The sequence below is a fragment of the Notolepis coatsorum genome (assembly GCF_963971535.1).
Source record: "Notolepis coatsorum genome assembly, chromosome: 10".
Classification (NCBI taxonomy): Eukaryota; Metazoa; Chordata; class Actinopteri; order Aulopiformes; family Paralepididae; genus Notolepis; species Notolepis coatsorum.
In genome coordinates, this window is record NC_140174.1 from 6566594 (window position 1) to 6579311 (window position 12718).

At 46.8% G+C, this 12718-nt stretch overlaps 1 protein-coding gene across 1 annotated transcript in view; it reads left to right on the forward strand.

Moving 5' to 3' along the window:
- trrap (transformation/transcription domain-associated protein) overlaps positions 1-8152 on the forward strand; it is a gene marked incomplete at its 5' end in the record, with an annotated part of 245882 nt that extends 237730 nt beyond the window's left edge. The window contains 2 exon segments of the mRNA XM_084322329.1: positions 5157-5351; positions 7279-8152. Of these exon segments, the coding sequence (XP_084178455.1) occupies positions 5157-5351; positions 7279-7563 (480 nt within the window). The 3' untranslated portion in view covers positions 7564-8152.
- Positions 8153-12718: the final 4566 nt, after the last annotated feature.

Here is a 12718-nt window from a genome sequence, read left to right on the forward strand (position 1 = left end):
AATTCAATATATACACGTCAAGAGATCAGTATTACTGTACGCTTCCCATATCTGGCGGATGCATTACCGCTCTCCCCAGTGACATTCACGCTGCTAGCAGGCCTATCAGCCAGGCAGCCTCGTGTCAATGAGAAGGATGTTTTGACAGCCCGCGATATATTCAGTCTCTCTCTCTCTCTCTCTCTCTCTCTCTCTCTCTCTCTCTCTCTCTGCTCTACGGCTATGAAAAGACGCTTCAATTTGAAGAGGTTCAGCCCCGTGAATGTGTGTGTGTGTGTGTGAGTGTGCGTGCGTGAGAGAGGAAGGGTGAGAAATTGGACGGGATCGTGGGTATGTGTTTGCATTTCTGCGTGTGTCTGTGCGTCAGCGTACATCTGTCTGGTGCACGGGGTCGGCAGACGGCTCGCTCCGAGTCATTATTAAATATGATTTTGTGTCAGTCGGACAACCCCTCCCCTCTGATCTCAATCGGCCCGTTGCTGACAGGCGTTCCACTGGGCAGCTATAAGCGCTGGCATTAAGCCCCCACTCTGCCTGTTCCACTCCCAAGATCCCATTAGACACAGGAGGATTACGGCATGGCGAGCATCCACACACACACGCACACACACACACACACACACACACACACACACACACACACACACACACACAGGAAGCACAAGGACAGGACAGGGCATCACAACCATAACATCATGTCCCATCCCACCTAAATACACACATGTATTTTCTACTGGAAGCGTATATATAAACCCTGTTGATGTCTGTGTCAATTATAATGAATTCGGTACTAGAGGTTTGATCAGGCCCGGCCCAACATGATGAACCCATGTGGCTTCTTCTGTCCGCCGAGCGCCAACCACAGCAGCCCAATTAAAAACCGTACGGCTGCTGTTCTGGTGCTGTTGTTAACAGTGAGCGGCGCCTCCCAGTTAGAAGTCCACCTGTGATGGAAGAGTTCAATGTCCCAGACATGCGTTGTTTTGTTTTTCTATTGAACAGTAGGCTGTCGGACTAGCTCAGCCGTGATGATGATGTTGTTGACGGAAGACACAGACTGTTGCCCGTGAGAGACCCCCCCCCCCCCCCTCTGAAGATATAGATCCTATTCTGTCTTTGTTTTTCTACAAGTTAATGAGAGAGAAACTTCAGTTTCCTCTCCGCTCGCTGTCCAGTTCAGCACCACGGACAGCGCTGAGCCACATAGCTCCACTGTTGACTGAAACACAGACTCATGGATCTGTATCTAGTGATGCACGATATACATCGGTGCACATCGGTATCGGCCCGATATCAAGATAGGGCCGATATTAAAAATACATATACTTTTTTTTTCTTTTTTTTTTTTTACATGTTTTGGTCTTAAATAGTTTCAAAATATTCTGAACATTTCATTTCAATTCATTTCTGAAAATAAGTTACAAAAGTAAAAAATAAAAAAAATGCGTTTTGGAAAATAGCTCTATATTTGATTATCATAAAAAAGTGTTTTCTATACAGAGATATCGACATCGGTAAATATCGGTATCGGCCAGAACAGCAATATTAATATCGGTTATCGGTATCGTCGGCCACAATTTTCACATCGGTGCATCACTAGCTGTATCCGTTTATTTAACTCAACAACACGGGCAACAGTGAGTATTCCATCAACAGCATTATGGCTAAGCTGTTGAAATGGAGAGAGAGAGGGAGAGAGAGAGAGAGAGAGAGAGGGGAGAGAGAGAGGGAGAGAGAGAGAGAGAGAGAGAGAGAGGGGAGAGAGAGGGGAGCGAGAGGGAGAGAGATCTAGGTGGTGCACTCGAGACTGGGATCAAGCAGACTACCGTGGCCACTTGGGAATTAATTACCTGATAATGGAGACCCTGATGTCCACTATGAGTCTGCGATCGTATTATTTAAAAATAATAATTATTATATTAACCCGACCCGATTGAAGCCCGGGGACATTTAGAGAAACTACAGCCCGGTCTGAACCCGGTGGCTCGCGTCAGGCCCAGAGAATCAAAGCTCTATCCAGCACTAGATACAGTGCTAAGACAAGTTAGCTACTAGGGATGGGACCGAAAATTCAAAGTAATTCTGTTATTAACACTTTCTTCGCCAGGCTTATGTACATCATTATACCCCTCTCTGCCAGCTCTATTTGTCTATGGAGAAGTTCCCCTTCTTTGCAGGGCTATAACTTTTTAAATTGTATTGCTAAATTGACATTACTATGGCCCATTCAAGGTCCTATATGTATTGTTCAGGGTGTAGCAACGTTATACTTTTTCATTCACATATTCATACTAAAATACGGTATAAAGTATAAATATGTTTTTATCGTTTTCTGCAGCTTTCTGCAGAACGTGATTTATAGCCCCAAATGCATTATATTGATGATCAAATACAGTTTGATAGCGATCGGCGCGAGATAACAAATTTCAAATGGACGTGCTTCTAGGAGTTACTACGTATGATCTGATGTTGACCGGATGGGGGGGGGGGTCGTTTATAATTCCGTGGCCAACGTTAGATGATTCATCTAGTGTGGGTGATATGATCATTAGAGCAGTTTGTATCGAACACGTTAAAAAAAAAAAACGCTGAAACTCACGTAGCTTCCTCGTAGCGTTGGGCGATGAGCGTGGAGCAGAAATATTCCTATTATGGGATGTAGAAATATGCGATCCATTTCCAGGTTGTATAATAGTATATACGTCCAAATCATGTTGTTTATCGAGTTATTGGTAACGGATTGCTATCCATTGTGTCTAGCTCGAGTCCCGGGACTATTAGCGAGTGATCGGACCGAATTGGAATTAGCACCAGCTTCCGTTTCCGGCTTGGGCGATCCGCCGATCGGCCACCAGATGGCGCTCTTGAACCGTTGGAGAGTTGAGAGGGGATCAACAGTAGATCTCAAGTCTCCGGGGGAGAAATATGATTGCGATCACAGATTTTTGAAATATTGATCTCAATGACGTGTTACGGCGTCATTGGCAGAATTAGCATGGCGGGGAATGACGAGTTTAGGCGTCCTTGGCAGAGAAAGTGTTATGATCGATTTTTCATTTTTTTTTTTTTTTACAATCGAATATTTGTTTTGTAAAAAAATATATATATAATATTTTTTATTTTATTTTTTATAAAATGCTTATTTTTTTATTGAAGCAAATATTCTTATTTAATTCCTTTTTATATTTAGAGGCAGCCTAATTTTCATAGCCTAATTGATCAAAAAGATGCACATGCTACTGTTTCTGTGTGTTTATTAAAGCCGGTTGATAGGCCAATGCAGTGCTGTTATTATTATAGGCCAAGATGGTGAATGGTGTCATTCTGATTTATTGCCGGTCAGCTGATACAAATAAAAATAAAAATTATATATACTGTACTTTTTTTATACTTTTTTTCGATATTATGAAACACAAATTTTCGCATAGCACTTTTGCTAGAAAGTCCCATCCCTAATAGCTACTACATCATCGCTCTTCATCGCCTTCTGCCGTTTCCTCCCCGTCCCCCGCAGTCCTCTCCCCGTCCCCTGCAGTGTCCCCGTCCCCTGCAGTGTCCCCGTCCCCTGCAGTGTCCCCGTCCCCTGCAGTGTCCCCGGCCTCACGTCCCTCGGTCGTCCTCAGCCGCCCCCGGGCTTCTATGCGGTGGGAGAAGAACCACGCGTGTCGAGCCGTCGGCGGGGGACACCAGCCCCAAAATGGAGTCACGGGTGTCTGACTTGCCAGTCTTGACGATTAGCATTCCGAGAGCGCTCTGCTCTGCTCTCCCCCGTCCTCAGCCAACCGTCTGTGGGCTTAGCTGAGCCTCCTGGGGTCGCTGCTGCCGTCTCACCCCACCGCCTCAAGGCCGTCCGCTTGGGCCCGGAGAAGCAAATGACAGAGAGGAGGGAGGGAGGTGGGGAGGAGGGAGGTGGAGGAGGAGGAGGAGGGCGAGCGGTGGAATGAAATGCGTTGCTGCTATAAAGCTGTCAGAGCCCACTCACCTTTTCATATGAGGCAGCTTATCTCCCCGGAATGGCTGCTCGTGCAGTGGCCCTGGCGCACATAAACGCAGGCTTAAAGATGAACCCGGGCCGTATATATATATATTCTAACTCGCCGGGGACGGAGCAGGCGGAGAGGAGAGTGGGGAGCGAACGCCCGGCGGATTATAGATGTCCTGCTGCTGATAGTTTGACGTTTCGCCCGCCGTCTGGGGCTCCTCCTCGGATCAATCAATAAAGAGAGCAGCCATTTTGTTGTTATTATGCGTTAGTTGTTTTTGTAAGTCCCCGAGCTTCGCGGGAGACCGGCGGCTCTCTTGCACGGCTTATGTGTGGCCTGGGAGGGCTGCCGGCCCCGCAGCATATTTATAGATACTGTTATTGTCTGTTATTGGCCATAAACGGTTACAGCTCAACAATTGTATTGCTATGTGTCACTCACACACACACACACACACACACACACACACACACACACACACACACACCTGTACATAGTTGTATGCATGGACACACAGACAATATCATGTCTCTTATTGTTGAGTTGTGTGCTAAGTAGGGGTTGGGAATCACCAGAGGCCTCACGATAGGACGATACTAGATCACGATACTTGAGTCACGATACGATAGTATAGCGATACTACTAAATACATTGCGATACGCCGAGTATTGTGATGTTAATATTGCGATGTATTGCGATTTATTACCTTTTTTCAACTGCAAAGTAAAACGTTGTCAACATGTTTTATCTAATAAAATAAAGTTCAGTCTGTTCATCTCACTTCAATAATTTTTATTGCAGAACGTGGTATTTTCTCAAGCAGACGGATGTCAACACTCAGTAATCTGTGTTGCATGTACCTGACAAACTGAACTGTTTGTATTACAGTCATATTCCAACTTAACTGAATGCACATGCGTGTGTGTGGACTGAAATGAACAATGCAACTTCCTTATACAAAAAAAAATCTTTTTTTTATTTTATTTTATAAATAAATAAATATTTAAATATCGATACTTGGCGTCCCTGTATCGATACAGTATCGTCACGCAAAGTAGCGCGATACTGCTACGTATAGATATTTCCCCCACCCCTAGTGGACACAGACGACATCATGTCTCTTATTGTTGAGTTGTGTGCTGCTAACCTCAGTCCTCTCCTCTTACCTTTCAGGACACCGGGAAACTCAACGTCTCCTACTTCCGCTTCGACATCAACGACGCCACCGGCGACCTGGACGCCAACCGGCCCGTGCCCTTCCGCCTGACGCCCAACATCTCCGAGTTCCTCACGGCCATCGGCGTCTCCGGCCCGCTCACCGCCTCCATGATCGCCGTGGCGCGCTGCTTCGCCCAGCCCAACTTCAAGGTAGGTCGTCCCCCCGCAGAGACCCGTGATCCATGTTGGGCGGCGCTGCTTCTTTCAAGGTAGCTTGTCTTTGGGGCGGCTAAGTGGCGCAGTGGGCAAGGCGCTCGCCACTAACGCAGGAGATGCTGGGTTCGAGCCCAGCTCTCGGCGTTGCTACCAGCTTGGCTGGTCGTTCATACTAATACAATTGGCAGTGTTAGATGGTGGGAAAGCTGGTGGGTGGGGATCGGACGTTGTGGACAGCGACTCCTACAGGTCGGTTGGTGCGCCTGTACAGCAGAATCAGGAGGTATCTGGGGCAGCGTGAGCCTCCCACGTGTTACTCCTCGCCACAGAGTTCGAGCTGTCAGGTGAAAAGATGCGACAGGCTGCCTCCTCGTGTACCGGAGGGGACACGTGATGCAAGGCTTCTATCCTCACTACAGCCGACCAGTGGGAGGCATTATCGCATAGTCTAACAACGTTCGAGACAGGGGAGGGGAGAATTGAAGGGAGAATTGGCGAGGCGAAATTGGGACGGGAGAAAAATAAGGAGAAAAAGTGAATGAAAAAAAAGGTAGCTTGTCTTTGAGACCCAAAGCTTAATAAAAAAGTGTTCTAAAAGTCCCAGAAGGTAACTATTATTAGAAAGACTTGCATACTGTGGCACTTAGTCAAACGCTTACTTCCTCCTACTACTACTGTACCTCATTGGTGCTTTTGACTTTCCATACAAATGTCCCCATTGGCATCATCAGCGGACTGTGTGGCGCACGTGTCGGATCAATAGTCATGGATTATTGGGATAAGAATGTATGTGTCTCTGCGACGCTACCTCTACCCCCCCCCCCCTTTTAGAATAACAGGCCTCCCTCCGTCCGTCCGTCCCAGAAACCTGTCCCTCTGCAAACCGCTCCCCCTGTTGTTTGGTGTTCAACCTTCACCCGTTTAAACCCACAGAGGGGGGGAAGCTCCAGCGAGGCGTGGAGCAACAAAAACAACACAATCAACGTGAGCCGTGGAAGGCCTCGTATAGAGAGACTAGAGCACTACTAACAGCCAGCCAGCCCATAATGACAGGCCTGCCTGCAGCGTCTATGTATAGGTCGCCCCTGGAGCCTGAGTGTTGCGCGCGGGGAGGGGGGGCGTGGGGGTTGATGAAGACACAAATAAACAAAGAAAGCAGTGCTGTTTGGGTCTCGCTGGAACCACCGTTTGTTCCTGCCAGCCAGGGGGGAATGGGACACGTATTTCCTAGGGAACGGGGACATGTACACACACACACACACACACACACACACACACACACACACACACACACACACACACACACACACACACACACACACGCCTAAACAGTCACACACTCCACTAGCTTAGCCTGAAAAGCACACAAACAGTCTTTAGGCAGAGCCCGGGGCCACCACCCAGCGAGGTGCTGATTGCTGGTGTCCAGGTCCCTCCCCGCTGAGCCGTAATGAGCTGTTTAGAGAGCGCAGGAGGATTACCGGAATGGGAAATTGACACTTGTGTTTGTGTGCGTTCGGGGTGGAAGTGCTTATGTGTGATTCTTCTTATGGTGGTATTTGTTTTGATATTGGTGTGAGTTGTGATATTTTGTTGTCTTAAGTTCAAAGAAGCAAAAGTACATAATCAAGTACATTTCTCATGAATTGATTTAAAAAGATTAAATATTTGAGATCGTTCATGGTTAATTACACTTTCGGTGTGACGCTGTGATCACACATCGCACATATTTGAAAATGTTCATATTTATATTCAATATTTATTTTGGACACATCGATATAGAAAACAGTTCTTCTGAATATTGTGATTTTGTCCCATATCGTCCAGCTCTAGCGTTAGATTTGATCAACACCGTCTTGGTATCAAACCGACCGCCTGTCACCTCCTCACGTCCTCGTTATTCTCTCCTCCTCCGCTACAGGTGGACGGCATCCTGAAGGCGGTCCTCCGCGACGAGATCATCGCCTGGCACAAGAAGACCCAGGAGGACACGTCCATGCCCCTCTCCCCGGCCGGCCAACCGGAGAACATGGACTCCCAGCAGCTGGTGTCATTGGTCCAGAAGGCCGTCACGGCCATCATGACCCGCCTCCACAACCTGGCGCAGTTCGAGGGCGGAGAGAGCAAGGTCAACACCCTGGTGGCCGCCGCCAACAGCCTGGATAACCTGTGCCGCATGGACCCCGCCTGGCACCCGTGGCTCTGAGGGAGGACTGACCAAACCCCGCCCTCTTTTCTCGATCCACCAATCGCATCAATAAAAGAGGGCGGGGTTTGAGATGAGTCAATTGAGAATGAAATACTGTAGGATAACCGAGAACAGCATTACTTTATGACAGGAAACGGGAAATGATGACAAAGCAAAGATGGCAAAACTGTTGGGAGGGGCGGAGCCTGATCCAGAGGCGAGAAGAGTGGGCGGAGAGAAGCCATCGACCACCACACACATTTATATAAACAATTATGGATGACAAACATCAAGGAAGGGGAACCGAAGCGGCCCCTCTCTATGCCCTGTTCTCCTCGCTTGGCCAAAGCGCCGTCATCGTTGCCTCATTTCCGCATTCCTAAGCATTAGGAAGATAAAGATGTGAACGACAAAAGGGTGATTTTGTTGTTGTTGTTGTTGTTTTCATGTATCTGACGGACACAGACGAGCGTTGTGAAATGCATGTTGCACTTGTCTCTACCAGAAGCCTAGCGGGGAGACCACTTAGATCGTCGTTTCCCAAAGAGTTTCTGAACTAGACGTTTAAAACGGGAACGCTTCAGGCGCGTCGCCCCCCCCCCCCCCCCCCCCCAGCGACGAGCGCTCTCTCCCTGACGACACATGATGCTGTGAAAGTGTTCTTTTCTCGAAACCACCACGGATAACATCGCCAAACCCTCTTTATGATTACTGATGCATTTCATGACTTGTTATTTATTTTTTTATACAAAGAAACGTCAGGAGAGCTACTCTTCTCTCCCCCCCCCCCCCCCCCACCCCCGCGAGTCTATTAGTCCTGTCGCGCTTTTTCCACCGGCGGCTGTCACTCGTCATCGCGGCGAAACTATCCTCTCGAGCCGCGACGACGACGTCCTGCTCAATGAAAACATGATTTTTAATAATTCTTTTCTGAAGTTTACCCATAATGTATCATTTGTCCCTTTTTGAATCTTCTTGTATCTTTATTTAAATCTGTATATTTGTCCGCCTACTGTTTTTTTTTTTATATCCCCGATGAAGGTAGAATAATTATACTCCTGTGAAAACCCGAACTATGCTGTTGTATGATTTGTCTTGTTTTCTATCCACTGCCTGTAACGTGTCACCATGTCTTGAACTAACGTTACTCCCAACATTTCGCCGGTGTCCCCGAAAGCTCTGTTTATTAAAAAGGATATTCTGTTGGGGTCTCGTCGTAGAGACATGAACATAAACTTGTGTAGGATGACTTCAGGGTGATAGTAAGTTACACTGTAATAAGCTGTAATTACTATAATGCAGATATAGTTCCCCCCCCCAAGCTGATTTTGTACGCATTCTTCCTTCCCATTTTGTAAAGGTACAGTGCTTTCTTTTGCCAACTTGTTACTTGTTGTAACAAGGATTGTTACTGTAAATACATTTTGCATTAAATATGCATTTTGTTTGAATAAAATGCTCTTGTTAAGAAATCGCTGTGAGGTCGCTGTGGTTTCTTTACGCATCACATCTCTGCTTTTTGATTATCTCCCGGCGTGTGTTTAGTCTGAATTATATGGTCTGTATTTCCTTACAGTATATATGTGTCACCTCACAGCGCTTTATGCCAGATCTCTACATTTTCATTTTTCAGATTATTCCAGATTGCTAAAGTACAGAATCTAAGCTTTCAAATGATGTGTCATATGTTGACATCTGAGAATGTTTTGAACACGATGTGCCCAATTATAACTTCTAAAACTGGCTGTGTTCTAGATTGCCTAAGAGGTGAAAAGGTGTCTCAAAGGAAGGCAACTTTTCACACTTCAGACAGTTTCAACTGGGCGTCAACAAACCCCCTCCAGCAACGCCCCTCACCTGAATAGCATTAACATAATTAAGTGCTGCCATGGCAGTTATCTCTCCTCAGGACCCGATCTTCATTCTCTTGTTTGTATTGAGCTATAGACATTATTAGCATAGTAGGTAGTAGTAGTAAGATGGATACTAGTAAAAGATGGTATGAAGGTTTGTAGTTTCAGATATTAATTGAAGTTAATTTGGCTCGTCTTCTGCCAGCTTGTACAGACAGGAGCTTAAGCACAAACCAAAGTGCTTTAAAACAGGAGGAAAACATTTCCTCATTCGTTAAAAAAAAAAAATAATAATAATAATAATAATAATAATAATAATAATAATAATAATAATAATAATAATAATAATAATAATAATAATAATAATAATAATAATAATAATAATAATACACTGAAGAAGGAACACCTGTTCCGAAACATGTCTGTATTCGGCTGCGAAAACCTGAGTGTGCTGGTCCGGCTTCCTGCTTTCTTCTACTTATTTTATTATGATAAAATATATATACAATATACAATAAAATATAGACAATTACCTGAAGTGCTGGTATTTCTTTATCTGTGGGAACCTTTTGAAGAAGCCACCCAAATGTGTCTGCCAGTCGTAGCTTCGGACAAACACTGTCCCATCTTCGCTTCCCACAAGTTGGGGGATATTGACTCCTTTCACCTGATTGATTGATTGAAAATGTTATTAACAGATTGCAGAATGGGTACAATACAATCATTCAGAAGTCTGTAATCTGTCTGTAATCAAGCAAAATAAGTGGTATCCCTTCCCCCTCTTTCTTCTTCTAATTATTATTAGGAAGATACAATAAAATGGTCCATTTCTATGGTCCATCTATCTGGACAGTATAGGGGACTAATAGAATAAACAATTTTAGGAAGATAAAATAAAAGTCAATGTCTACAGAGTGTATGGATGCAGGGTCCATCTGTGTGTGTGTGTGTGTGTGTGTGTGTGTGTGTGTGTGTGTGTGTGTGTGTGATTTACAGTGCTGTCAACAGTGCACAATTAATAAACAATAATTATTATTAGGAAGATACAATAAAATAGTCCATTTCTATGGTCCATCTATCTGGACAGTATAGGGGACTAATAGAATAAACAATAAAGAACACTGGTGGCTCGGGAGGTAGTCGAGCAGTCATCTGGTAATCCGGATGTTCCCGGTTCGATTCCCCAGGCAGCGCGTCAAAGTGTCCTTGAGCAAGACAGTTAACCCCTAATTGCTCCCGATGAGCAGGTCGGCACCTTGCATGGTCGCCTCCGCCGCCGTCTGTGAGTGAGTGAATGGGTAAAATGTGAGGAACAAATTGGATAAAAGCTGCTACAGTATATAAATGCACCATTTACACTACTGTACCGACCATACTGTACAATAACTCAAACACGCCGTCGAGGTCTGCTCCGAGGTGGTGGTGGTTGTTTTATCTGGTATTTATTTACCGAGGGGGTTCTGGAGTCAGTCCCCGCGTGAAGTCAGTGTTGTGTTTCCTGGAGGTAGAGAGTAGTAACCTTGGGGCCGTGATTGCCCTCCCTCCCTCCCTCCCCAGGCCTCTCCCTCTCGGCGGTGGAACCCCGGGGGAGGTGTATAAGTCGGGTCAAGCTGAGCCGCTCTAACCTCCGCCGGTGGTTGATTAATGCGCGTCAGTGGATCTGCGAGTGGCCCGGCCCCCCGCTGACTTACACACACTGTCAGCCGGCTCTCTGCGCTCATAAAGCAGAGTTATATCTCCATCCAGCTCTACAGAACACACTGTCTCTCTCTCTCTCTCTCCATCCAGCTCTACAGAACACACCGTCTGTCTCTCTCTCCATCCAGCTCTACAGAACACACAGTCTCTCTCTCTCTCCATCCAGCTCTACAGAACACACCGTCTCTCTCTCTCTCCATCCAGCTCTACAGAACACACCGTCTCTCTCTCTCTCTCCATCCAGCTCTACAGAACACACCGTCTCTCTCTCTCTCTCCATCCAGCTCTACAGAACACACCGTCTCTCTCTCTCTCTCCATCCAGCTCTACAGAACACACCGTCTCTCTCTCTCCATCCAGCTCTACAGAACACACCGTCTCTCTCTCTCTCTCCATCCAGCTCTACAGAACACACCGTCTCTCTCTCTCTCTCTCTCTCTCTCCATCCAGCTCTACAGAACACACCGTCTCTCTCTCTCTCTCTCTCCATCCAGCTCTACAGAACACACCTCTCTCTCTCTCTCTCTCTCTCCATCCAGCTCTACAGAACACACCTCTCTCTCTCTCTCTCCATCCAGCTCTACAGAACACACTGTCTCTCTCTCTCTCTCTCTCTCCATCCAGCTCTACAGAACACACCTCTCTCTCTCTCTCTCTCTCCATCCAGCTCTACAGAACACACCGTCTCTCTCTCTCTCTCTCTCTCTCCATCCAGCTCTACAGAACACACCGTCTCTCTCTCTCTCCATCCAGCTCTACAGAACACACCTCTCTCTCTCTCCATCCAGCTCTACAGAACACACCGTCTCTCTCTCTCTCTCTCTCTCCATCCAGCTCTACAGAACACACCGTCTCTCTCTCTCTCTCTCTCCATCCAGCTCTACAGAACACACAGTCTCTCTCTCTCTCTCTCTCTCCATCCAGCTCTACAGAACACACCGTCTCTCTCTCTCTCCATCCAGCTCTACAGAACACACCGTCTCTCTCTCTCTCTCTCTCCATCCAGCTCTACAGAACACACCGTCTCTCTCTCCATCCAGCTCTACAGAACACACCGTCTCTCTCTCTCTCTCTCTCTCTCCATCCAGCTCTACAGAACACACCGTCTCTCTCTCTCTCTCTCTCTCTCCATCCAGCTCTACAGAACACACCGTCTCTCTCTCTCTCTCCATCCAGCTCTACAGAACACACCGTCTCTCTCTCTCTCTCTCTCTCTCTCTCCATCCAGCTCTACAGAACACACCGTCTCTCTCTCTCTCTCCATCCAGCTCTACAGAACACACCGTCTCTCTCTCTCTCTCTCTCTCCATCCAGCTCTACAGAACACACCGTCTCTCTCTCCATCCAGCTCTACAGAACACACCGTCTCTCTCTCTCTCTCTCTCTCTCCATCCAGCTCTACAGAACACACCGTCTCTCTCTCTCTCTCTCTCTCTCCATCCAGCTCTACAGAACACACCGTCTCTCTCTCTCTCTCCATCCAGCTCTACAGAACACACCGTCTCTCTCTCTCTCTCTCTCTCTCTCTCCATCCAGCTCTACAGAACACACCGTCTCTCTCTCTCTCTCCATCCAGCTCTACAGAACACACCGTCTCTCTCTCTCTCTCTCTCTCTCCATCC